The sequence below is a fragment of the Sorex araneus genome, chromosome 8, assembly GCF_027595985.1.
Source record: "Sorex araneus isolate mSorAra2 chromosome 8, mSorAra2.pri, whole genome shotgun sequence".
Lineage (NCBI taxonomy): Eukaryota > Metazoa > Chordata > Mammalia > Eulipotyphla > Soricidae > Sorex > Sorex araneus.
Genome location: NC_073309.1, coordinates 9,229,678 through 9,256,481, shown reverse-complemented (window position 1 = coordinate 9,256,481; position 26,804 = coordinate 9,229,678). Strand labels below are relative to the sequence as shown.

At 42.7% G+C, this 26,804-nt stretch overlaps 1 protein-coding gene and 1 non-coding gene across 2 annotated transcripts in view; both read left to right on the top strand.

Annotated features, from left to right (window-relative positions):
- AP1G1 (adaptor related protein complex 1 subunit gamma 1) overlaps nucleotides 1-26,804 on the top strand; it is a 77,522-nt gene that overhangs the window by 49,270 nt on the left and 1,448 nt on the right. The window contains exons 10-23 of the mRNA XM_004600547.3: nucleotides 77-132; nucleotides 2,227-2,340; nucleotides 4,801-4,941; nucleotides 5,553-5,607; nucleotides 7,429-7,551; nucleotides 7,715-7,804; nucleotides 9,149-9,276; nucleotides 10,528-10,632; nucleotides 11,708-11,849; nucleotides 12,043-12,169; nucleotides 17,355-17,462; nucleotides 17,556-17,716; nucleotides 22,463-22,561; nucleotides 24,116-26,804. The exon at nucleotides 24,116-26,804 is cut by the window's right edge and continues 1,448 nt beyond it. Of these exons, the coding sequence (XP_004600604.1) occupies nucleotides 77-132; nucleotides 2,227-2,340; nucleotides 4,801-4,941; nucleotides 5,553-5,607; nucleotides 7,429-7,551; nucleotides 7,715-7,804; nucleotides 9,149-9,276; nucleotides 10,528-10,632; nucleotides 11,708-11,849; nucleotides 12,043-12,169; nucleotides 17,355-17,462; nucleotides 17,556-17,716; nucleotides 22,463-22,561; nucleotides 24,116-24,217 (1,551 nt within the window). The 3' untranslated portion in view covers nucleotides 24,218-26,804. The remainder of the gene's footprint in view (nucleotides 1-76; nucleotides 133-2,226; nucleotides 2,341-4,800; nucleotides 4,942-5,552; nucleotides 5,608-7,428; nucleotides 7,552-7,714; nucleotides 7,805-9,148; nucleotides 9,277-10,527; nucleotides 10,633-11,707; nucleotides 11,850-12,042; nucleotides 12,170-17,354; nucleotides 17,463-17,555; nucleotides 17,717-22,462; nucleotides 22,562-24,115) is intronic.
- LOC129406904 (small nucleolar RNA SNORD71) lies at nucleotides 2,615-2,700 on the top strand. Its single transcript, XR_008631324.1, has one exon. It is a non-coding gene; the product is annotated as a small nucleolar RNA SNORD71 (small nucleolar RNA).

Here is a 26,804-nt window from a genome sequence, read left to right as displayed (position 1 = left end):
ATGAACAATGGGATGACAGTGATACAGTGATTTAATTCCCCCAGATTTTTAACTTATGCTATTTCTCTTTATTTAGGTCCTTGCCATAAACATACTGGGGCGTTTCTTATTGAACAATGACAAGAATATTAGGTATGTTCATTGAAATGTGTCTTGTATTTTTGTATTAATAGACTCAGTTTTCAAGAGGGACTTTGCTCAAGGCAGCACCTGTCTTGAGTGACATGTTCCCATGCTGACTCAGGGAACTAAGTAACATGTTACTAATTTTAGTGTGGTGTTTTAAAAATTTTTTAAGATATTTTCAATTCTTTCTTTCTTTCTCTCTTTCTTTCTTTCTTTCTTTCTTTCTTTCTTTCTTTCTTTCTTTCTTTCTTTCTTTCTTTCTTTCTTTCTTTCTTTCTTTCTCTCCCTCTTTCTTTCTTTCTTTCTTTCTTTCTTTCTTTCTTTCTTTCTTTCTTTCTTTCTTTCTTTCTTTCTCTCCCTCTTTCTCTCTTTCTTTCTTTCTTTCTTTCTTTCTTTCTTTCTTTCTTTCTTTCTTTCTTTCTTTCTTTCTTTCTTTCTTTCTCTCTTTCTCTCTTTCTCTCTTTCTCTTTCTTTCTTTCTTTCTTTCTTTCTTTCTTTCTTTCTTTCTTTCTTTCTTTCTTTCTTTCTTTCTTTCTTTCTTTCTTTCTCTTTCTCTCTTTCTTTCTCCCTCCCTCCCTCCCTCCCTTCCTTCCTTTCTTCCTTCCTTCCTTCCCTGTCCTGTCCTTTTCTTTCTTTTTCTCTCTCTTCCTCCCTCCCTCCCTCCTTCCCTCCCTCCCCCCCTCCTATCCTTCTTCTTTTCTTCCTTCCTTCTTCCTTCTCCTATGCAGTGCTCCAGGGCTTGGGAACACTGCAGGCAATACTCAGCCAAATGGACCAGGTAGTTCAGTACTCAGCTCAGCAGTATTTGGGGCCACCAGAGTCACCCAGGTGGTACAAGAGGGCATTTAGGAGGCTGGAGTAATAGTATAGTGGGTGGGGCGTTTGCCTTACACGCAGCCAACCCAGATTCGATTCCCAGCATCCCATATGGTCCCCTGAGCACCACCAGGGATAATTCCTGAGTGCAGAGCCAGGAGCGACCCCTGTGCATAGCAGAGTGTGACCCAAAAAAGCAAAAAAAAAAAAAAAAAAAAAAAAAAAAAGAGGGTATTTAGGATCGTAGCTGGTGGTACTTAGTTAGAACCTGGAGGGTGTTTTGGAGCCCATCCAGTGCTGGATCAGACCCAGGCCTTAGTGCTCCAGACCTTTGAGCTAGCTCTCTGGCCTGTTTCGTTTTCCATTTATTTCTTTATTTCTTTTTATTTATTTATTAAATTGAAGATGCTAGGCCTCAAATTCAGAGCTTCATGTTGGTAAAGCCTGAGTTGTACTGCTGAGCGCTCTGTTCCTGTACCTTTGCCCCTAAGCCTGTTCAAAGAGATATTTGAGGGCTGGAGAACCAGCTCAAAAACTGAGTGTTTGCTTTGGGTGTCAGGCCCAGGGCTGCTCCCTGGTATGCACCCCCAGGCACTGCCAGGAGCACATTGTGAGCAAGCAAGAGCATAAGTGTGAGAGATCTGTAGCAAACAAGAGAGCCTCTGTGTGTGTGTGTGTGTGTGTGTGTGTGTGTGTGTGTGTGTGTGTGTGTAATAAAGGAGAGAAAGAAAAACAAGAGAGCGTGTGTGTGTGTGAGAGCCTCTGTGTATGTCTGTGTGTGAGAGAGAAAGGGAGAGAAAAAGAGAGCGCGCGCGCGTGTGTGTGTAAAAGAGAAAGAGAAAAGCCCCTGGGCCTGAGAATTCTGCAGCAAACAAGATAGCCTGTGTGTTGTTTGTGTGTGTGAAAAACCCCTGGGCCCGAGCCTCCCAAAAGATGCTCTCTTCTCTTCTCTCCCCTCCCATGACCTCTCCATACCTGGTGGTGCTCAGTGGCTACTCCTGCTTTGTCCTCAGGGATCACTTCTGGTGGTACTCAGGGGACCATAGAGAGTGCCAGGGATTAAAACTGGTCAGCCGTGTGCAAGGCAACACCCTACCCTCTATATTATCTGTCCAGCTCCCTGCAGAATATATTTTGCTTTTGGATTTTAACTATTAAACTTGTTTCTTTTAAACATTTAAAAAACATGTGCTTTCCTTTAACCATTGGAAATTTTTGTCACATAATGAAGGAGAATTATCCTGAATTTTTAATTTTAATTCTCTTCTGTAACTTTTCTTCTAGATATGTAGCTCTGACATCTTTGTTGAAGACTGTGCAGACAGATCATAATGCAGTACAGAGACACAGAAGCACAATTGTGGACTGTCTAAAAGACTTGGATGTCTCAATAAAACGGTAACAGATTACTGATCTTCCCCTGTCCCTTTCACCTGATCACTAGCTCATAGTTTTGAGAGTGAGAATTTTCACATTTACATGTTTAGTCATTATTTTCACAGGTGAACTCTGCAGACTAGTTCATTTTCAGGAAGAATGGCAGGGTTCAGGTCTACCAAGGAGACCACTGAGGGATGCTTAAGTGCACACTGAAATTGTGCTTGGTTCTTTAGTAACTAAAACAGATGCAGATAAGCTGGGGAAAAGTTTCCCTGGCAGAAGTACTGTGCTTCGTGTGTTGGAGGATGAAAGTACGGAGTGATCCATCGGCTAAGTGTTTTATCACAATGCTGAAACTCAGGTTGCTGACAGCACACGTTTTCTCACAGTTCTTATGCTCCAGGGTAGAGAAGCAGCTGGTTTTAGAACAGTACAAGTAAGAATGACTGTTAGGCAACAAATAGCATTTTCAAAAGGCATACATATGTTATATTCACTGGAGTAACTCTACAGGTTCTCGCAGAAAATCTGTAAGTGCCTTATTGGATTTGATGAATTTGTATGTTCAGAACAAGTTCAGAACAAATTAGGTTAAAAATGACTGAGGACATTCACTTAACAAATATTAATATTCGAGAGAATAGTTACTTTGACAATCAATACCAATTTTTCCTTTTTAAGAAAAATATTGGACAATTTTTAAATGGATTATCTTTCAAATTTTTTTATTTCTATCTCCTACTTCATTATTTTCATTATGTACTTTTCATTATATATGTCTTTCACAGCTGTGTTGCTATGAGCTTCCTCCCAGGTCCTGCTTTTGCTGTGTCCTATAGATTCTTGTAGTTTTGTGTCTTCATTCTTCTTAATGTTGAGGAATCTTTTTATTTCTTTGATTCTTCTTTGATCTGATAGTTTAATAGTTTAATAGTCTGTTGTTCAGTTTCCAGTAGTTGGGGCTTTCCCCAACTTCATGATTTTATGATTTAATTTTTGGGTTCGGGGCCACACCTGGCCATCCCTCAGGGCTGTCTGCTGACTCTGTCTGTGCTTGGGGATCTCTCCTGGCAGGGCTTGGGGACCATATGTGGTGCTGGGAACTGAACTGGGGTCAGCTGGGTGCTAGAGAAGTGTCTTAAGGACTCTGTTATCTCTCTGGCCCCCTGAAAAGGCTTTTAATAAAGTTTCTATTTTTGAGACTTTATAGATACTGGCATTATGCCCAGCATGAGGTCTATCCTGGACCACGTTGCCTGTGCCCTAGACAGGAATATCTTCCTCTGTTTGGGATGTGCAGTCCTGCATGTCAGTTAGTCCTAGTGCTTCCAGTTCATCATTTAGAGCTCTTTATTTAATTTTTTTTTTCTTTTTGTAAATTTGTTCCACATCCTGTAGTGCTTAGTGCTTGCTCCTGATATTCTCTGCTCAGGGATCTCTTCTGGTGCTGTTCAGGGAACCGTATCTGCCTGCTCAGCTTTGAACTACAGTTGGCCATGTGCAGTGCCATCGCTGTATACACTGTATACATCTCTGACCTGATGTAGAAACTTCTTTCTGCCCTCATAGCACGTGATCTGTTTTTCTTTCTGTGAACTTCACCTTCCCTTTATTTCCCTTCCCAATACCCAGGTTTTTTATTGTGTTGTTGTTTTGGGCCAAATCTGCCACTGCTCAGGGGTTACTCCTGGCTCTGCACTCGGCAATTATTGTTGTTCCAGGGACCATATGAGATGATAGGGATTGAACCTTGGTTGCCTGTGCAAGTCAAGCCATCCTACTCATTGTACTATTTCTCTAGCCCCTCCCTATTCCCAGATTTATTTTTATGTAATTGAGATATATGATTGTGTAAGATTAAGGTATCACTATCACTGTCACTGTCATCCTGTTGCTCATTGATTTGCTCTAGCAGGCACCAGTAATGTTTCCATTGTGAGAATTATTAGTTTTTGGCATATCGAATCCACCAGAGATAGCTTGCCAGGCTCTGCTGTGCAGGCGAGATACTCTGAGTAGCAAGGGGAATGCCCTACCTGCTGTGCTATCGCTCCACACAATGAATTGATTTGATAGTTATATGTGGTGAAATGATTATCACTGTTGATTGATAGTGGGACCACTCCTGTCAGGTTCCGGGGATCCCAAAGGGTGCTGGGGATTGAACCTGGGTCAGCCACATGCAAGGTTACTATTTGAGTTATTTTTTAATTTCAGTTTTATAGTCTAGATTTTTAAATTTAAATTGCATTTCTTTGGTCATTAGTTTTTCCTGTGTTTTTTTTTTTCCCCAAGAAAAGTATTGTATGAGGATTCAAAATACAACTGTTAACCTTTTTGATTATCTCAGTACAAGGATTGGGAATTAAATTTGTGTGGACATGAACATATCTGCCAGTGGTTGAAGTTCAGAGAAAACATACCTGGGTCTGTTTTGATACTTCTGTATGTAACTCTTTCATTTTTCCTTCCTGCAAGGCGTGCAATGGAATTGAGTTTTGCCCTGGTAAATGGGAATAATATCCGAGGCATGATGAAGGAATTACTTTATTTTCTTGATTCATGTGAACCAGAATTCAAAGCAGACTGTGCATCTGGAATCTTTCTTGCTGCAGAAAAGTAAGGTTTGATTTTTATTTTTGTAAAAGCACCTAGGTATTTTTGGAAGTATATTGAAAGCAGTGGGGGAGGGGTGTGTAAACAGGTCTCATTCCCCTGACCCTGAAAAGAGCCTCCAATCTTTGGGAAAAAAGAGTAAGGAGAGACTGCTAAAATCTCAGGGCTGGGACAAATGGAGACGTTACTGGCGCCCACTAGAGTAAATTGATGACCAACTGGGTGACAATGATGCAGTGATTTTTTTTCTGATGTGAATTTAAAGGAACATGTTTTTTACCCTGGTGTGGTATGGGTGAGGGATAGTCCCTTTCTTTTTCTTTTATCATCGTCCTATCCCTGGCTTTATGATTTGTCTCCTGAGAAACGGAAGTCTTGTTTCTCTCAGGTCAGTGGGAGTATTCCTTTTGCAGTATTAGGTGAAACATCAAGGTTTTGCCTTGTGTTATTTCAAACTGTTTGAAATGAAGGACTTTGCTAAATTTGAAGGTGAAATGCATCCAAGTGCATTTAATCTAACAACCTAAAAATGATTCTAGGATAGGAGTTTTAATGTCCTGAGCACAATCTAGTTTACAGGTTCTATTTTTCACCTGGTTTCATTCTTTTCTCAGGTACGCACCTTCCAAACGGTGGCATATAGACACAATTATGCGTGTTCTGACAACGGTGAGTCACTTTTTCTTGCCCGTGTAGACCACAAGCTGGGTGTGCTGTTTAATGAGGCTAAGCCGGTGTTCCCATGAAGCTTCCTTTCCGTGGGGAGAAGGGAAATTCACAGGGATTATGAGCCTAACTGTCAGGCGGGGGGAAAGTGCTACGAGAAACACCGAAGTAGCGTGACTAAGGAGGGTGGGAATGGAGCCGTGTGCCGCGTATTTTAGGTTGAGAATTTAAGGCAGGTTACTCAGTGCGGGACATATTTGAATAGAGAACTTAGTGAAATGCAGAGCCATGCAAATATCGGGGGGAAGAGTGTACGAGAGTATGAATCACTGCTGCAGAAGCCTTAGAGCAAGCCAGCATGACCTGCCCGGAGAGCAGGAAGGCGAGTGAACTGGCTGCGGGCGAGGCCGCGTGGCCGGGTTAACGCGGGGGCTCGCTTACACCGGGCCTCTCACGAGGTTGGGTTTTGTTTTTTCTCTCTAGGAAGCCATCGAAGGATTTTTAAGCAACTAAATTTATTTTGGACTTTAAATTATGGTTTTGCAAAAATGAATCCTCAAATTCCTTTTTTCAGGTGGTTGTTTTTGAGCCACACCCAGAGGTGCTCAGGGCTTACTCCTTGCTCTGCACTCAGGGCTCACTTCTGGAGGGACTTGATACCATATCAAGTGCCTGGGATCGAACCCAGGTCAGCCTTATGCCAGGCAAGGGCCCTGCCTGCTGTGCTCTCTCTCTGGCTCCTGAATGTGCTTAAACTTCTGAAAGTTTTGACCTTATCTTTCCTTCAAATTTCAAACAAATTTGTATAGTTTATCTTACTTAGGACAAAGAGGATTCTTTTTTCATTTTATTTTTAATAAAATAATAAACTTACACAGATTTTATAGTTTACTTTTACTTAGGACAAAGATGATTTTATTTTATTTTATTTTTTGTAAAATAACAGACTTAAGGGGGTTCCAAGGAGATAGCTAAAAGGGTTGTAGTACATATGTGCATGCAGCTGGGCCTGGGTTTGATGCCTGGTATCTTGTGGCCTTATTAGTAACACCAGGTATAGCCTTGATTTCCTCCAACACCACTGGGGAGATCCCTTCCTCCCCCAGAAAGCTAAAAAACAAAACAAACAAAAGCCCCTGCACTGAGGAAATAGCACAGAGGGTTGGCGTGCATGCCTTTGTGTGCCCAAGGTTCTGGGTTTGCTCCCCAGTACTGCATGGTTCCCTCACGTACTGCTGGGAACAACCCCAAGCGCTGTTGACCGCTGAGCACTGCCAGGTAGTGACACTCTCCCCAACGCCCCCCCCCCAAAAAAAAACCCAAAAAACAAAAACCCCACAAAACCCGCAAAACATAAAGTTTAGGAATATATATAGTTCAGTGGTTAGAACACATGTTTCATGTACATCCTTCAGGCAGCAGGATCCCTGACATAAACAAAATACAGAAAATTTTATGTAAGTATATAAGGCTTAGAAGTTTAAGTGGTTTCTAAACCTGAGAATTAGTATAAATTGTACCTTTGATGCTGTTTTGTGGTAATCTTTTTAACAAAAGCAATCATAGTTGACATTTACTGTCAAGATTGTTTCTCTCTTTTGGTGGGGGTAGGAGGGTGACGGGGACGGACACATACCCACTTGTGCTCAGGGATTACTCCTGACCCTGTTCTCAGGGATGACTCTTGAAGGGTTTGGGGTATCCCATGCGTGCTGGGAATCGAACCTGGGTTAGCCTTGTGCAAGTCAAGTGCTACCCGCTGCACTCTCTCTCTGGCCCCTCCTGATTGTGTGTTCCTAGGGGTAACTGTGCATTTCCTTTTAGGCAGGAAGCTATGTTCGTGACGATGCAGTCCCCAATTTGATCCAGTTAATAACCAATAGTGTGGAGATGCATGCCTATACTGTCCAACGCCTGTACAAAGCAATTCTTGGTGATTATTCACAAGTAAGAACTTTGTTTTGCTTTCATTCTACTTTAGGAGGAAAAGTACCCCTTGTTATCCTGATATATTCTTACTACCAATACTCTCAGTGTGCCTGTGATTATGATTAGATAATCTATGACTTGTATTAGTGCTTGTGATTTTCATAGCGACTTTTTTTGACAGCAACCTTTGGTCCAAGTAGCTGCCTGGTGTATAGGTGAATACGGTGATCTCCTTGTATCCGGCCAGTGTGAAGAGGAAGAGCCTATTCAGGTATGCCTGGTCACACTTAGTTGTAAATTGAGGGGAAAATAATGCTCTTGTTATAAGAAGAAACACCTTTAATGGGAAGGCAGGCTTGATGACTTGAAAACCTTTTAAAGAATTAAGAGAATTAGGAAAGGGGCTGGAGCGATAGTACAGCTTGGGTAGGACGAAGGGCGTTTGTCTTGCGTGCTACCGACCCAGGTTTGATTCCCAGCACCACCAGGAGTAATTCCTGAGTGCCAAGCCAGGAGTAACCCCTGTGCATCAATAGGTGTGACCCAGGAAGCAAAAAAGAAAAAAAAATAGAAAATATGCTGAGGATGATTTTTTTGTTTTTTGAATTGAGAATTTATTGGACTGTTTAAAACCTCAGGAAATGGGTCAAAAGGTTGGAACCCATGCTTTGAGTTTGGGAATGTTGAGTTTGATCTCGGGTGCCCTATGGTCTTCGTAAGCACTGCCAGGCATGGTCCCCAAGCAGACAACCACACCTCAGACCAGCTTCTCATCCCATTAGACTAAATTATATCATTTCTCTTATTCTGTGGCTGGCAAACAAGAAATGCCACAACTGTCCATATTTCATATGCTCATTAAATGGCTGGTTTTAGAAGTGTGGATACAGATTTGAACTTTAAATCATACTCTTTCTCTACTTAAAAAATTTTTTTTGGTGGGTCTCCCGGGTGGTGTGCAGGAGGTCCAGGGCCACTCCAGTGATTCTTGGCCCCTGAATATCATGCTCAGGCCTTGCAGTGTGCCAGGGATACCTCAGCCTTTCGATGGCGCTGGGGGCCTCCAGGGCTGCATCCATAGGTGGTCAGTGCCATGTGCTGGGAATTGAACCTGGACCAGTCCACTCTCCTAGCTCCCAGCCCCTTTGCTTCCTCTCGAAACTGCTTCTTGATCCCTGGTGTCATCTTGCTCCCTCCCCCCTCTCTTTGCCTCCCCCTCTCCCTCCCCTTCTTCCTCTCTCTCCCTCTCTCCCTTTTTCTACCTGCTTTTGATTGATGGATCAGCTTGGATGGTTACAACAGTTACTTTGTCAAAATACAACATGCGTTAGAAGTTTCAGTAATGGGGTCAGAGAGATTATACAGGGTTTAAGGAACTGGCCATACACTTGTCCAATCCTAGTTTTCTAAAACCCTGCCATCTCATATGGTTTGCTGAGCATGACTCCTGAGTAGCCTTGAGCACTGCTGGGTGTGGCCAAAAAACAAAGCAAAAAAAGAAAGAAGGTTCAGTAACGGTAGGATTATTTTTCTGGTCCATTCTGGCAGTTGGTATTGAACGTAAGCACTTATTTATTGAAGTTCATTGTGCGTTGTCTTTGCCATTCCTCTCCAGGTAACAGAGGATGAGGTATTGGATATTTTAGAAAGTGTCCTGATCTCTAATATGTCCACCTCTGTGACTCGAGGTTATGCCCTCACTGCCATTATGAAGCTTTCTACTAGATTCACCTGTACTGTAAAGTGAGTATGGAGAAAAAGTAGGGTGAGCAGGTTGTTCTGTAATTTTTAGAAACTTTATTCTGAAAAATTTCAGGCAGAGTTGAAATAAGATAAGAAGATGAATTGTATATACCTCTGAACTTCACAGTAACAGTGATTAATTCTCATTTATACTTTATTCCCTTTATTTTCCCCACCCCTTCCCCACTATTGATAATTTGGGAGACACAAAGTTTTGCTTTTAAAAGATTTCTAGTGCCATTTATTTTATTTGTTTTAAGTAGAAAAGTTACTTCCCTATATAAGGAATGTGGTTTATTATATTCAGAGATGTCAAAATAGGAAAAAGATCCTGAGGATCACTGGTCAGTCATGAATAACTTTGTACTTTGTAATTCACAGTGATTCAACTAAAACATTTTTTTTTTCCCTTTTAATCATGAGGGCTTGGGTGTTTGAATTGCAAGTGCTTTTTCTTGGTCTTTTGAATAATACTCAATTATTGGATAAATTTCCTTGCAAACTAGTTCTTCCACTTTGATTTTTGGGTTATATCTAGCAGTGCTCAGGGACTACTCCTGGGTACACTAGATGGAATTCACTTCTGGTGGTGTTTAGGTACCTTGTTTTTTTGTTTTGTTTGTTTGTTTATGATACTTTGTGATCCATCTATTTTGCTTTTTTATGTAAGTCCTTCTGAAAAACAGTTTTATTTTTTTTGTGTTTGACCATAGAGGGCGGTGCTCAGGGCTTATTCCTGGCTCTGTGCTCAGGGATCTTTCCTGGCTGGGCTCAGGGGAACATAGCAAATACATAAATAACTGATACTGATGTCTAGCAAATTTTCAAATACGGAATATGTAGGAGATAAAATCTAGGGCTGGAGAGCCAGAGTACAGTAGGGTAGGGCGCTTGCCTGGCGCATGGCCGACCTGTATGTGCAGGAGGCCTGCGCTCCATCCCCTGCACCGCATGACCCTCTGAGTACCGCCAGGAATGAGCCTCACTACGCACTGACCACCTCTGTGTATGGCCCCAAAACTGAAAAAAGAAAGAACTGGCCTTACATGTAAAGGTATACTAGTGAATGGTGGTGTTGAGGTTCATGTCAGTCAGACGATGTTAGAATACTTTTTTGTAAAATTGTGTCAGTTAAAATATTACTCTTAAAAAATTTTAGCCAGAAAACTTTATCTAAATATTATTCAGTCTGCTTGTTTGTGAACTTTCTTTTGAATATTATTTGAATTCTTCTGTTGTTTTATCCCCAAGCCGAATTAAGAAAGTGGTTTCAATCTATGGAAGCAGCATTGACGTGGAGCTCCAGCAGAGGGCAGTAGAATATAATGCACTTTTTAAGAAATACGACCACATGAGGTAAGCGTGAGCGATTTGTCATAATTCACATAGGAGACTATATTCCTTGTTCTTTTTTGTTGCTGTTTTTCTTGTTGTTTTGTTTTGTTGGCCAAACCATCCAGTGCTAAGGGCTTACTTCTGGCTTTGCCGTCAGGGATCTTCTAGCAGGGCTCAGAGGACTATGTGTGATGCCTGGGATTGAACCCGGGTTGGCCACATGCAAGGCAGACTCCCTATCCTCTGTACTATGACTCTTGCCTCTCCATATATTTTAACAGGACTTTACAACTTTATTTAATACTCATTGCTTGGCTGCTTCTATTTTGTTCATTTTTCCCTTTTGCCTAGCTTCAAAAGAAATGAAAACAATGTTCCTTCTCCATTTTCCATTTTTTTTTTTTTTTTTTGCACCATACTAGTGGTACTCCAGGGCCAATTCCAGCATTGCTTCATATTAAAACTTGCATTTCTCACTTGCAAAGCATGTGGTCCATCCTTCTGAGCTTCCCTGCCCTCCAGTTCCCTTTTTTTTTTCTGGTGACGAGGCTCGACCTCAGTGCTTCCCATTGAAGGGCTGTGTGTTACTCCAGCCACACACCTGCCCGCGTGCAGAGGTCTGTACAGTATCAGGGCTTAGACCAGGGCCTCCTGCATGCAAAGCATACTCTCACCCTTTGGCTATCTCCCAAGCCCCCTTTTTCTTTTGGCATGGAAAGTTTTCTTCACTTACCATTAATTTGGCTAAGAATTGAGGATTGCGCTTTTTCACGAGAATTTCCTTCAAATTTTAGCATTTGATGCATGTCATTTTCCCCCTTCCCCCATCCTTCCATAACATAGGAGAGTGATTCCTCCAATTTACTTTTCTTTCATTCCACTCACTGAAAAATTCTAGCCTCTCCGTATTTAGGTAGAAAGAGCTTAAAGTCTGTTTCTAATCTAGCCAGAAATTCTTGTAATTGATCTCTGTTCTAGTGTGTGTGTAAAGTCGGGAGAGGAGACAGTTCTTCGTGTTGGCGCCATTGTAGTTATTGCTTTTGGGTTGGGAACGTAGGGTAACTGCCTAGAATTTAACCACTTCAGATTTTTTCAGGTCTGCCTTGCTGGAGAGAATGCCTGTCATGGAAAAACTGACCACAAATGGTCCTACCGAGATCGTACAGACAAATGGAGAAACAGAACCAGCTCCGCTAGAAACCAAACCACCACCCTCGGGGCCACAGCCCACCAGCCAGGTACTTGCACTTGCTCGTCTAGGAAGACTGATGCTTCATGGTTCCTTACAACGCCTCTTGCCAAGTCCCTTCACATCCCTAGGATGGATGCATTGATTGATGTGCCGTTCTTAATTGTCAAGGGTCTAAAAGATTTGTATTAAATATGAATTAGGCAAATGATAAACCAACTAAGTATTATTTTCTTGTTTAGGCCAATGATTTATTGGACTTGTTGGGAGGAAATGACATAACACCTGTTATTCCAACTGCACCTACAAGCAAACCAGCATCTGCTGGTGGAGAACTTCTTGATTTATTGGGAGACATCAACCTTACAGGTGAGGGCACTCTGGGGCTATTTAATGCTTGGATAGGGATACATTCCTAAAGGAAAAGCTATATTGAACGTGTTGGTGTTCAGTGTCACAGATCTTTTGACACATGAGTCAGCTGAAGGTGGGAGAAGTGACAGGACTGAGAATATAAATTACTTTTTTCTAAAACAGCAACCTCCCAGAGCTTATGGTTCATATGGGATAACTAAGTTTCAAGTGTTGGGGGGATGGGTAGGATGGGGGGCAGGAACTATAACCGGTTAGATTCCCCAACATTACATATGGTCTCCTGAACACAGAGCGAAGAGTAGCCCCTGAGCACTGCTAGGCGTGCCTGCCCCCGGCCCCCCCACAGTATCCCCCACCCCTTCATGTACGACCGCCTGTTTTTGGATGGCGCTAGGTATTGGAAGACCCGGGCCTCCAGACAGGCAGAGCAAGAGCTCTGTTGCTTAATCATATACTTTCTGTTGTTCTTTTTGACCACACCCGGTGGTTCGCAGGACTTACTCCTGGCTCTGTGCGCTGGGATAAAGCACAAAGTTTCTGGCTCTGTGCCTCCTGGCAGTGCTTGAGGGACCTAAATTTTAAGTTTGATATCCTCTGCTTTCTCTTTTGACCTTTCTGTCCCTTGCTATTAAGTACCATTTTTAACTCAATTAAGTTCCCTAAAATGTAACTAAAGCCAGTATTGTAGATGGCATCACTTTGGGCTTTCTCTTGCATATTTATGGTTTCAGGTCTTACTAAGTCTTTAATCTGTTTTGAATGAACTTTTTTGTGTCAGATAGTGATTTATTTATTTTGCATGTGGTGTTCTTATTCCTGTTTTATTTTTTTCTGGTATGCATAAAAGCAAAATGATGAAACTTTTTATTTTGCTTTTGGGTCACACCCAGCAATGCACAGGGGTTATTCCTGGCTCTGTACTCAGGATTACTCTTGGCAGTGCTCTGGGGACCGTATGGGATGCTGGGGATCAAATGCTAGTGCCTTACCCGCTACACTATCGCTCCAGCCCAATGATAAAACTTTCACTAAAGTGGGGTTTTGTTTTTTGGGTTTTTTTTTTGTTTTTTTTTTGTTTTTGGCTTTTTGGGTTGTACCTAGCAATGCTCAGGGGTTACTCTGGCTCTGTACTCAGAAATTATTACTGGTGGTGCTCCGGTGTCCATTTGGAATGTCAGGGATCGAACCAGGTTCATCCGCATGCTAGCCAAATGTCCTACCTGCTATAATGTTGCTCCGCCCAGATGAAGCTTTTAAAAGTCTGCATTTTACTTATTCATAATATGTTATTCATTTCCCTATATGCTTTTAAGTTTAACTCTAGATTCCTTGGAGGTTTTTTTTTGGCGGGGGGCCCACACCAGGCAGTGTTCAGGGCTTACTCCTGGCTCTGTGCTCAGGGATCACTCCTAGCAGATACAGGGGACCATATGACTGCCTGGGATCAAATCTGGGTCAGCTGTGTGTAAGGCAAGTGCCCAACCCATTATATTATCACTCCAACCTCACTCTAGATTCTTTGATCCTTCATGCCATGTCAGTTTCATCCAAAGCAAAGTAAATTCATCAGTGGGAATAAGGAAGTATAACATGCTTTTAGGGAAATCGGAGCAGTAAGTTTATGAGATTTCCCCAAACTACCTAATTCATATGCCTGTATGGGGAAAAGAAGCTAAATTTGTGACATCGGGACTTTTATGTTAGCTCTGTGTTTTGGGTAGCCTCTGATTTTGCTGTTGTGTTTTGGGGGCACACCTGGCTGTGCTTACTGGTCCTGGCTGTGCTTCAGTCAGGATCTGCACAGAACACGTGCCCAGGGAGCGAGCTTCTTGTCACATCATTCTTAGCATTTCAATCTTTTTCCCCCCTAGTGTACTATGTTATACATTTTTTGAAAGACCTTTTATTTTTAAGGGTGTGGGTGCGTGGGAGTTCTGGGAATTGAATCCAGGATTTCCCATGTGTGAGGCATTCACTCTGCCACTGAATCACATCCCTGACTTGGGTTTTTAAAAAAGATATTTTAACCTTCCTTTAATTTTGTTAATTCCACTTTTGAGGGCTAAGGTTGGAGCATTCCCCCTGGTGCTCTATTCCTTCTTGTGAAAGGCCCAGGAGCCACTCCCAGCGGTGCTGGGAGGCCACCCGGGCTGCTGCAGACAGGGCATGTGCCTCATCCCTTGGAACCATCCCCCTGGCCCTGTTCGTACTTCAGAATTTCTTTGTTCATTTTCTAAATAGCTTCAGACTATGTAAATGAAAAATGGACTCTTTGCCGGGTTTCTTGAAGCCTCTAAGATCCTGGTTCCTCAGCCTGTGGTCATGTTCAGTGACTGCCCTCTGGCACAGGGTCCTGGCTGCTCTGCCCTGGACAGATCCATTGAAAGTGATAGTAAGCAGGTGCACTTCATTCTGGAGTCTTCTGTACCCCGAAGCTGTGGCGGGGTCTTTCTCTTCCCTTCTCTCCCCACCCCCATCTCTTCCTCATCTCGCTGTCTCATCTTCCGTTCCTCTCTCCCTCTTTCTCTTCCTCTCTTCCTTACCCTCTAGTCTCCTTTGTCCTATTGCTGCCTCTCCCCCTCTTAGAAAATGAAACTGTTTACTTCGCTACAGAAGAAGCTTTTACTCATCCATTATCTTGATGATGGATGACAGTATTTCAGTGTAGAAATTATCTGCTGTGTACTTTTTGTTTATTTCCCAGTATACATATGTAAGGATTAACTCCAAGCATTCCTAAAAAAAAGTGGTAGATCTCAACAGTGTGGGGTGGGTTGGAGTGTGGTATTTGCCCGCTATTGGGGTTGATGGTGTCTGGAGATATTTTTGACTATCACAACTTAAAGATGCTGCTATCTTTTGATGAGTAACGGTGCATAAGGACTCCAGTCCCCACCCCACATACAAGGAAAATTACCTGTACTTCATTTTTGGGGGTAGAGAGTTTGGAACCACATCTGGCAGTGCTCAGGGACTACTGATTCTGCCCAGGGAACCAAATGCGGTAGCAGGATCAAGCCAGGGGCATTGGCACGTAAGGCAAGTACTTTAACCCTTGTTCTATATCACGCCCAACAAAGAAGGATTTAGCCTGTGGTTTTCAGTCTTTTTATGTATGCAAACTGACATTAGCCCAAATACCGGTCTGCTCTGTGGACTGATGGCTGGTATCTACTGCAGTGTAATAGTGCTTTTCAGGGTATTTTTGTTTGGGGGCCACACCTGGTCATCCTCACGGTCTACTTGTGACTCTGCACTCAGTAATTATTCCTGGCAGCTACCGGGGGACCATATGGGATGTTGGATTTTGAACGCTGGTTGGCCATGTGTAAGGCCTTACCTGCTGTACTGTCTGTGGCCTGGTTTTTCAGGGTTTGTATGCATGCAGACTGACTGTAGTGCTCTGACATGCTCTGCTCTGTGGATTGGTGACTGGTATCTATTCCAGTAGAACAGTGGTTTTCAGGGTTTGTGTTCATGCAGACTGACTGTAGTCCACACATGCTCTGCTCTGTGGACTGGTGGTAGACATTTACTGCAGACATTTACTGAAACAAATGCTTTTCAGGGTTTTTGGGCCACACCTAGCAGTGCTCATGGCTTATTCCTGCCTCTGCTCAGATCACTTCTGTCAGGGCTTGAGGGACCATAAGCAGTGCTAGGGTTAGACGCTGGGTCAGCCATGTGCAAAGCACGAACCGTAGCAATGACTGCCTTTCTCACACCCCTCTATAACTTTATACCTGTGGTTCAGCACCAGTCCCAGACCTGTGCTTGAAAGCCACTGCTCCGACTGTGGAGTTAGCTCAAAGTTAGCTGGAGTGCACCCTTGCATGCAGGATGCCTGGGTTCAGATCTCATCACGTCATAGCCCAGCACTTCTGGGAGTGGCCACTTACCACTACGTTACAACTAGCCCCCATACTGCCAGATGTAGCCCCAATCAGGCAAACAAAAGCAAAGACAACCACTTATTGAGCATAGTATTTCATTGGTTTAGTTTTGGACTGTGCTCATTGTCAGCTTTGCTACTGCCAATCTTCTTTCTAGTTATTTATACTAGTTTACATTCCTGTATCAGAACTTAGAAATCACATTGCTCCATAGTCTTAATATTAATTATCAGATATTGACATTCTTGTCATTGTGCTGGATGTGAACTATCATTGTGCTAAATGTGAAATAGTCTTTTAAAAAAAATTAAAAGGGAGAGAGAAAAGGTAATATAAAATGTATTCGTCTTCTCCAGGGGAAGGTGTGTTCCATGAGAGAAAAGAAGTAAAAGGAAGGAATCTCTACACCCAAGATAGGAAGTGGGGGATTTCAGAGTGGAATGCTTAATTTTTTATTGTAGTTGAGGTGACATGGTTACGATGGCGTTAATTTTTATGTTCTGCATCTGTGTATGTTATTGCACCTTCACCACCATTATGCTCTAGACTCTTTTCCACCACTGTTCTTCTGTCCACCTCTTTCTCATCATGCCCTCCACCCCCAGCTACCTGGTAATTTCAGTTTTGTAATCCAAGGCCAAGGGGTCATCATTGTTTGATAATATCTCTTACGAAATGGTATCATAACTCATTGTGGTTTTAAATTCCATTTCCCCAGTACCCAGTCAGACTGAGCATCTTTTCAAAAGATTTCCTTCTCATTCAAACAGAAGTGTTTTGTTTCTTCATATTTCTTATACTTTTAATATAGTTTTAATACTTGTAATTCTGGATATTCATATATTTATAGCAAACATTATCTTCTGGTTACAAAAAGAAGAAAATGTAGTCTATTTTTGTACTAATACCAGGAGGTATTGACATAAAAGTTCATTTTAAAGTATTTTGGTGGAGGGGGGTGTCAGAGCAACAGTACAGTGGGTAGGATGCTTGCCTTGCATGTGACCAACCCAGATTCCATCGCTGGCGTCACATATGGTACCCTGAGCACAGAGTCAAGAATCTGTGAGCTCCATCAGGTGTGGCCCCAAAACAAACAAAAGTGTATTTGGGTTTTCTTTCCGGTTCTTTCCCTTTATGATAGATGCTTTTTCCATCTTGTTTAAGGAACTCTTTCTTTAATCTGTGATTGTGGTAAATTTCTCCTTGTTTTTCTCCTTGTTTTTCTCACAAAGGTGAGCTTTGTCCTGTTGACTAAAACGTTTTTTGTGTGGAAATGTTCTTAGGTGCTCCAGCTGCTGCTCCGTCCCCTGCCCCAGTGTCACAGGTATCCCAGCCTCCCTTCTTATTGGATGGGCTCTCATCGCAGCCTCTCTTCAATGACATCGCCACAGGTACTCTTACTAGGGTTCCCCTCCTGGAGAAAGAGAGCAACAATCCTGCACGCACTAGACTATGTTTACACTGCTCTTCCTGTGCTTTCCCAGGCATCCCCTCCATCACCGCTTACAGTAAGAATGGCTTGAAGATCGAGTTCACCTTTGAACGGTCAAACACCAACCCCAGCGTCACGGTGATAACGATACAGGCCTCCAACAGCACAGAGCTGGACATGACGGATTTTGTTTTCCAGGCTGCAGTACCAAAGGTACCACAGTGTCTGCCTCTTCCCGGTGATTTAAGCTAGGCAGGCTTTAATTTTTTTTATATTTTTAAAATATATTTGGCAAGGGACATGTTTTAATGTTTAGAGGTTCAACTCAAACTGCCTGCAACTAGTGTGGTTTGTCTAAGCATATCATTTTTGGTGAATACTTTTTACTTGGTCATAAATATTCAAATGGATAAGATTATATTATTATACTAATAGTAGTTAGTGAGAGACCTACTTACTGTCAGTCTTAGAGTTAAGATTCTCTGTTATGATCCCTTAATGCTTCAGACATTGAAGACCTTCAGTATTAATGCTTCAGTATTAGAATGTTGCTCAGCAGAAGAGCGCTTGTCTTGCATGCGTAAGACCATGGAGTCTGTCCCCATACACTGCCCCAAACGAAAAGAGATGTTGAAGATAGGTCTAGGCTATTTACAGTGGGAGGGACCAAAGGAGGAAAATTTTGTTTTTATTTTTTAATGATCACGTTACGTAATCCCGTTAATCATCGGTTTCTCGGGCGGGCTCCTTAACATCTCATTTTGTCCTTTCCCTGAGATCTTAGAAGTCTATCTCGACTTGGCCTTCCTAACGATGTTGCACTGGGGGCTCTTCAGGGTCAGGGGAATGAGATCCAGCTTGTTACTGGATTTTGCATGTGAATACACCATGGGAAGCTTGCAAGGCTGTCCCATGTGGGCAGGAAACTCTCAGAAGATTGCCAGTTTCTCCCAGAGGGAGAAGTAGGCTAAAGATATCAGCGGCCACAAAGTGGCCACACACTTCTGAGAGCTTGCTTTTAAGTCTCTCTCTGGATGTTGGTTGTTGATGAGGTTACCCACACCTGGGTTCCTCTGCCGGTACTTTCATGCATGAGGCCTGTCCGAACGTGTGGAGAGGGGTCTCGAGCATGGCTGTAGCTAGGTTCCGGTGGTCTTCGGCCACCGGGAGCTCTGCTCGGGGTGGGGAGGGAAGCTGGAGCCCATCCCCTCCGAGGGGCCCCGGGGAAGACAGCCAGACGTGCGGGCAAGAGACTCTCTGCCTTTTTAATGATACGTTCCTTTATTTCAAATTTTAATAAATGACAGAGTTTTAGTCTTATTGTAGTCAAATATATCAATTATTTTCCTTATGGTATTGGGGCTTGCACTGCATAAGAAGCTCTATATAACCTTAGTTCTCTACCATCTCTTTGTTTTGACTAGAAAGAACATGTTAAGCAAGGAAAACAGTAAGGAAATTTACTGGTCTGCATCATGACTTCTTTCTCACACGAAGTATCTTTTGGAGGAAAATATTCTTCTCCTTTGGGCCTTAAAACAATTTAATCCTTCATACCTTAATTTCTTTTCTTCTAAATTTTCTCCAGTCACTCAGCTTCCTTCTGTTCTTTAATATTTTTTTAAAAATTTTTTATTAGTGAATCACTGTGAGGTACAGTTACAGACTTACAGACTTTTGTGCTTGCATTTCAGTCATACAATGATCGAGTACCCATCCCCTCACCAGTGCCCATTTTCAACCACCGATGGTCTCAGCATCCCTCCCAATACCCCCACCCCACCTCTGTGGCATTCCCTTTTTTCTCTCTCTCCTTTTGGGTGTTGTGGTTTGCAATAGAGGTATTGAGTGGCCATCATGTTCAGTCATAGTCTACTTTCAGCCCGCATCTCCCATCCTCAGCGGGCCCAAAGGAGGAAAATCCAATATGGGATTAATGTGTAGTGAGGAACTGTATTATTTTCTTCTTGTCACTGGATTAGAACTAAAATTTTTTTACCATCTCTTAATATATGTATAAGAGAAGTTAAATTCAGATCTAGCTTGCTTTCATGAACCAAAGTTTTTGTTTATACTGAATCTTAGTGTAAGGAGTCCTGAAATAATGAAGCATCTTAAATAAAGATTCAAAACAGGAGTGGGGGAAAGTTTTTTGTAAAAGACAAAGATCAGATGATAAGATACTGGTTGCATCTACTTATTTCTGCTATTGTTGTGTAAAGGGCTGGAGCAATAGCACAGCAGGTAGGGTGTTTGCTGTGCACGTGGCCAGCCCAGGTTCGATGCTGGAGTGATAGCACAGCGGGTAGGGTGTTTGCTGTGCATGTGGCCAGCCCAGGTTCGATGCCTCCGTCCCTCTTGGAGAGCCTGGCAAGCTACCGAGAGTATCCCTCCCACATGGCAGAGCCTGTCAAGCTCCTCATGGCGTATTCGCTATGCCAAAAACAGTAACAAGTGTCACAATGGAGACATTACTGGTGCCTGCTCGAGCGAATCAATGAACAACGGGACAATAGTGCTGCAGTGCAGTGCTATTGTTGTATAAAAACAGTCATAAGTGTGGCTGTCTTCCAATAAAACATTTACAAAATAAATGTAAATAGGGATTTATAAATTTTGGCTTGGGCTGTAGTTTGCCAATTTCTGGTTTAGATGAAACTAAATCTCATCTTTCGGTGATATGTGAAATATGGCATTCAGATAACATGGTTATGGAAATTAAAGACCATTTATTTGTAGCTGCTGCTCACTTTGCCACTTTTTGTATTTGAATTTTTGGGGAATCATAAAATGAGATAATTTTGAAGTGGTTCATTACTAGTCGCATGACATTAGGCAAGTTATTGACTGTTTCTTCATTTGCAGATATGGGGTGGTGATACTAATGTGTACTGAACAGGGTTCATTCGGGGAATAAATGAGTTTTATGTGCCAGATTTTGTTTTAAGCAGCTTTCTGTGAACTCTAGCTGCTGCATCTTAGGGTTTTACACTTGTTCCTTTGGATTGCAGTTCTGTCATCGTTGCTCTTTAAAGTGTGGCTTATTCTGAGTGCTCTGCTGGACAGTGCTAAAAGACTAAATCTGTATCTTGAACTTCAGATTATCGTATGTCATAGATCCTGTTACGTAGTATAGGGACGGGGGGGGGGGGGTTGTTGGCCATATCCGGTGGCAGTGTTGGGGAACTGCTCCTGACTCATTGCTTGGGGTACCATGTTGTACTGAGTATTGAACCCAGGCCTCCCACATAGAAAGCACGTGCTCCAGCCCTTTGAGCTGTCTCTTCATGTGCGATTTTTATTATCTGAAATTGTGGGGCCTTTTGTCTTTTGTTTTGGGCCACACACAGTGGTGCTTAAGACTGGCTTACCCTGGCTCTGCATTCAGGGATCACTCCTGGCAGACTCAGCAGACCACATATGTCATTGAACCTGGGTCAGCTGTGTGCAAGGCAAGCGATTTGCCCACTGTCACTCTGGTCCCTGATGTGCATTTTCAAATTGATATTTTGTCTTACTTGGCAGCCTGTTCGCTTTATTAGTGATACATACAATAATGATATGAATGCCATTTGGTGACATCTTACATTTTATATTATATTATGTAAATGAATAGTATTTCACTTGCATAATTTATCTTAATACAATTATAAATTAGACCCAAAATAATCAGTCTGTGCATTGAGATCTACGCCTGTGTCAGGGAGGTAGTTTAGTGGCAGAGCGCTTGTCCTCATGTGTGCGGCCCTGGCTGTGAATCCTGTACTGCAGTTTTATAAAAGGAACAGAAACTCTGCACTTGGAATTTATTTGCGCCTCGTACTTTCCCAGATCAGGTAGACTAGTCACCTCTTTCCTTCTTTGCTCTCTCTCTTCTTTTCCATTAATAATTAGAACACTTTGAATTAGAGAACCTCTGATATAAAGAAGAGCTGCACACACACTATATCATGGTAACAATATGGTTTACTATTGCCCGGGCTTACTGCAGTTTTCCCCTGTAAATGAAGGAAATAAGAATGGTATTTATGGGGCTGGAGTGATAGTACAGCAGGTGGGGCATTTACCTGGCACTTAGTTGACCTGGGTTTGATCTCCAGCACCGCCAGGTGTGATTCCTGAATATCTATGGGTGTGGCCCCAAAACAGAGATACAAAAAAGAAGGGCATTTGATTTTCCCCTGGCTTTTCCGGTGTAGGCTATTTCATCTTGGGGTTTCTCTTTAGGGTCTTGGTTCCCAGTGTTCCACACACCTGTTGGCAGCGCAGCCTTCTGCTACACAGTCCATAGTATGCAGGCCTTACTAGATTTCTGTCTTGGGGTCACACAGATGGTGCACAGGGCCTACTCCTGGCTATGCCTAGGGATCACTCCTCATGGGGCTCAGGGGACAATATGGGGGCCAGGCATCAAGTCTGGATCAGCCTTAAGCTAGGCAAGTGCCCTGCCTGTGGAGCTGACTGTCTGCCCCTTACGCAGGCTTTTGAAAACAGTTGAAATCTTCAGAGCCCAAATACACAGAAAGGGCTGAGGTCTGTAGTTGGTGACGGGTCTGCTGGTTTGTTCTTTGAGGCTTTCACACCCTCCCTACTTTGTGTCTGTCTAGATTTCTTTTTTAGTCATCAGCACTTGATTTGTTCCCCTCACAGTTGATCAGTTACTATTAAGTGAGTTGCTTGAACAAGAATTGGTCATCTTTTGAAAAGTGGCAGGCTAAAGTTCTTCCTGCTAGGAAGAGGAGCATGGCATACTGCTTGTTTTCGTCGTCAAAAACCTGACAGTGACATTTTTATAAATAACGCAAGGTGATAGCCCGCATACCTTGGATTAGTTGGAATCCAGAAAGCAAATAGGAGGCAGTAGGAGGCAGACATCTGGGTGTCTTCCTTCGTGTTTGTTGGCATCATTGGCCGGCGCAAATGTGTCAACGCTCTGAAGAGCGCCCTTTGTTCCCGCAGACATTCCAGCTGCAGCTGCTGTCTCCTAGCAGTAGCATCGTCCCAGCGTTCAACACGGGGACCATCACACAAGTCATTAAAGTTCTGAACCCACAGAAGGTGAGTAGCACATCTGAAGTAGTATTTGAACAAGGTAAAATTTTGCTTTCCCAGACTTTTTCTGTCTCCTAGAAGGTATCTATGGACATACCTAGTCTGAACTCTTTGTTCTTTTGTAGATAACACATAGAATCCAAACACAGTAAACAGTTGAAGTGACATCTTATTAAAATGCAGCTTGAGAAATCTATTTAGAGATGTCTGATGTAGTTTTGTTTTCCCCCTTGGGAAGGGAGAAAAAAATATTTACACATTTTTATCTTTACACAAGCTGCAAAAGGGGCACACACATTTGTGGAGCCCACAATCCACATTTACTCTGTAATTACAAAGTGTACATAACAGAAATGAAGACTTTTAAATGAAACAAAATAAAAGCTTTACAAATATAAATTAAGCAGTGTCTTAATTTATCTTCTCAGAGAAGTAAATTAACTTCACTTGATAGTAATCAACTATTTTTCAGTTTTTGAAAATGGTTCAGAGAATTTCTTAACCTTGAAACATGTCTGATAAATACTCATGTTTTTTCCTTTTCTTGTAACACTTTGTCTTTCTTCAACCATTCACCAAGTCTATGTGTCAGTCTAGAATACCAGCACAAATTTCTCTGATGATATGATACATAGATTAGAAATTTTCTTCTTTTTTTGAGCAGGGGTTTTGGGCCACGCCCAGGGCTTACTCCCAGCTCTGTTCAGGATCACTCCTGGCAGGACTGTAGGGACCACGTGAGGTGCTGGGGATTTAACCCAGGTTGACTGTGTGTAAGGGAAGTGGCCTACCCGCTGTACTACTGCTTTTGCCCCAAGACTAGAAGTTCCTTTAGTGCTTTTAAAAAAATTTGCCACATGCAGAACAAGTACTTGTACCATTATTTTTTTCTTTTTTGCTTTGGTAAAAAGTCTGTGCTCAGATTTACTATAGGTTTTCCAGACAAAACAACAGTATGTCTGAATGTGGAGTTGGTGGTTTATGGGATGATTGCCTGTCTCTGAAGAGGAGTGTGGTTACTTCGTTTCTCTAGAAGCCTAGGTACCCGAGTGGAATCTTCCTGAGAAGCACTCAGGAAACGCCTCTGTGAAACTGTCTGCAGGAGGCTCTGTGCTTTCAGTGCAGCTCTGGGGATGAAGCCAGCGCTGTGTGCTGCATCGCTGTACACGCACATTGCCTTTTCTCATGCCTGGTCTTTGCGGGCCTCTCAGCTAACACTGTGAGGTGGCTTTCGTCGTAGTTTCCCAGGTGTCATTTTTTTAAGGGCAGCTTTGCTTGATAGTGATTTATCTCTCCTCAAATTAAAAGTCAGTGTGGGGGCTGGAGCGATAGCACAGTGGGTAGGGCGTTTGCCTTGCACGCGGCTGACCCGGGTTCAAATCCCAGCATCCCATATGGTCCCCTGAGCACTGCCAGGGGTGATTCCTGAGTGCATGAGCCAGGAGTGACCCCTGTGCATCGCCGGGTGTGACCCAAAAAGAAAAAAAAAAAAGTCAGTGTGGACTAGATGGATCCTAGAGATTTTATTTCAACAATTAACTTGTAATTCTCTTTTCATAGCAACAGCTGCGAATGCGGATCAAGCTCACGTATAATCACAAGGGCTCAGCAATGCAAGATCTAGCAGAGGTGAACAACTTTCCTCCTCAGTCCTGGCAATGAGAGTCCAGCACCATTCTCATTCTTATCCCACTCAATCAACGGAACTCTGGGAAGGAGGTTGTGGTCGCTGGCAAGTCCCCCCCAACTGTACCATGGGCATGAGGAGCTGAAGAGAACTGTTGAGGAGGATTTTCCTAACGTTGTCGCTGATCTTGAAGCATTGTTAAAGACTAATCTCCTCTCCTCCACCGTTGAGGCCGGCTGCTTCTGGAGACTACTTTGCACTCTTCTCCTCTTCTCCTTTTTTCCGTACTTCCCCGCCCCTCTCACATTTATAGCCAGAATCAACATTCCCGGGCCCCTGAGGAAATCAGCAGCTGGTCTGGAGGAGAGGACCTGGAATCCATGGCGAGAAAACACTCACTCTGTCTCTGCAGCAAAGAGTTGCCCCTTCTTTCTACTGTGTTTCTCTGTGAACTGGGCAAGGTGGGGCATTTATTCCTCACTAGCTGGGTTACCATCTTCAGGCGCTTTCTACATCCGGCATTCAGAATGGAAATGTAACAATGGACATTAGGGAGCCCTGCCTTTTTCTACTGGTTCCCCCAATGTTTGAAAGAGGCAATAGGCTCCTGGTGGCCTTTTCTGTGCATTGCTGTATACACACAGACACACACATGTATGTATGTATGTTACCAAGAACTGGTCAGACTTTGAGAGGTTATTTGTAAACACTGGACAGATGCAGTTGAAAAGAGCTTTTGTTGAGATTTGGCATGAAGGATATGGTGCTCTATTTGTAACAGAAACTTCCAAGGCTCTTCCAGCTCCCCTTTCTCTCCATTCTCTAGCAGTAGTCATGAATATTGTCCATGATTTTCAAAATTGACTCCCCATAAAGTGCAAAGTGGACACAGCTTCTAAAAGATACTCAGATTTATTCCCACCACAAATTCTCAAGTTTCTCTTAAGCCCGTAACTTGCCTGTTGAACTTCGGTAAAAGGGTGGAAAGAGGAGGTCTCCACTTTTATTAAAAATCAGACTCCTTACAAACGCACCTTTGCCCATAGGAGGAATGAGTTTGAGGCTCATCCTAGAGCTAGTGGAGTCATCTCCATTACTATAAACCTCCCTTTTTATTTCCTGAGCCTGGCTTAGACCTTGGCATTCCGTTTGAATTCCTTCTTCTAACTGGAACATTTGTGTTGTATCTGTAACACTGGCACTGAAATAAAGACCACACGGTTAAAGAAATCTTTCCTATATTGTACTTTATGATGTTGGAACAGAGCCTTGCAGCTTCCTTGCCCATATGTCCGAGGAAGTCTTAAGGACACCATAAGGGAGGACTCCCTGAGTCTGGTCTCTTGAGGCCAGTCTCTTGAGTATCTGCATCAAAGACTTGAGGTGTGGAGCTCTGGAAACCAGTGAGAATGCTGAGTGCTTTTCAGAAAGGTCCCTTTTGTTTCCAAACCTTAGCACTGAGTTGCTGGAATGTGGTGGGGTGAGTCCTGTGCTACCTGCTGAATGTACTGTGTACATTCTCATCCACCGCTGCCATGTCTGGTATTCTGAAGAAGAAAGGAACAGTCAGGCCCACCTTGCTCTTAAAATGTTAGCAATCATTACTGTATTGAGTACAGTATAAGGACTACTTTGGTTTTGATCTTAACCTTGGGTAAAAATATCCATTTTTTCCTCCTTTTCACCAAGCCTTTACTTAAAAATCTTCAGTGTCTCGTCAAATCTAGCTCTGTATCAGATGCTAGTCTATTCCAAACATTTGACAAACTGGAGTTGACTAAAGGCTCCAAAGGGGAAATTTTTTGGTCTTATTAATAGTATGTAAGAGCAAGATCTGCTAAAACTACTCCACTGGGTAAATGGTTGACTGAGTCAAGAATGAAATATTATCTGTGCATAGTTTTTAGTAAAATAAGTGTGGACTAGTTTATATTTCATACAACTGCTCTGCCTGTGCAATGAAAAATAGCCTTTAAAGTTTTCTTTGCAGACTGATTTCATTGGATGGATACTTAATGCTGTGAAACTTGATAGGATTAACATAATATGGTGGATTTCTTGAATAGATTTTGTCTGACATTCCTCTTTGTGGTAGAGGCTTTATTTTCTCTCTTATGTTTATAGTTAACTAGCTCAAGTTTCTTTAGTCGAACAGAGTTGAATCTCAGAAATCTGCTGAAGATTATGCCATAAGACATTGCTTGTTAATGGGGCTGGAGAGGGTCTGCTCGGGTAACAGAGCATCCCCTTGGGTGATCTCGTTTTGAGGTAGAGTTATATGATCATCCATAGCTTTGTCTAGAAAGAACAAAAATCATGGCCTTAATACAAAGGGTGCTGCGTTACTAAGTGATTTCAGAGAGCAAATCTGAGCATCATACTGAGAGCCGGTGGCCAGGTAACTGCCGAGGGGGCGGATGGCTGTGAAGACCGTTCCAATCGACTGGATCTTGGAGAGCGTCAGCGTGCCTTAGTTTCTAGGATCAGAATCAGGTCTCCTTTCACTCGGCCTTGCTGCTAAAAGGAGAAACCTCTTAATTTCTATGGATACTTGCACATTTTTCGTAGTTTCTTTCCTTAGTCTCACCATTGAGGGGGAGCTAATTTGGATAGATGTATACC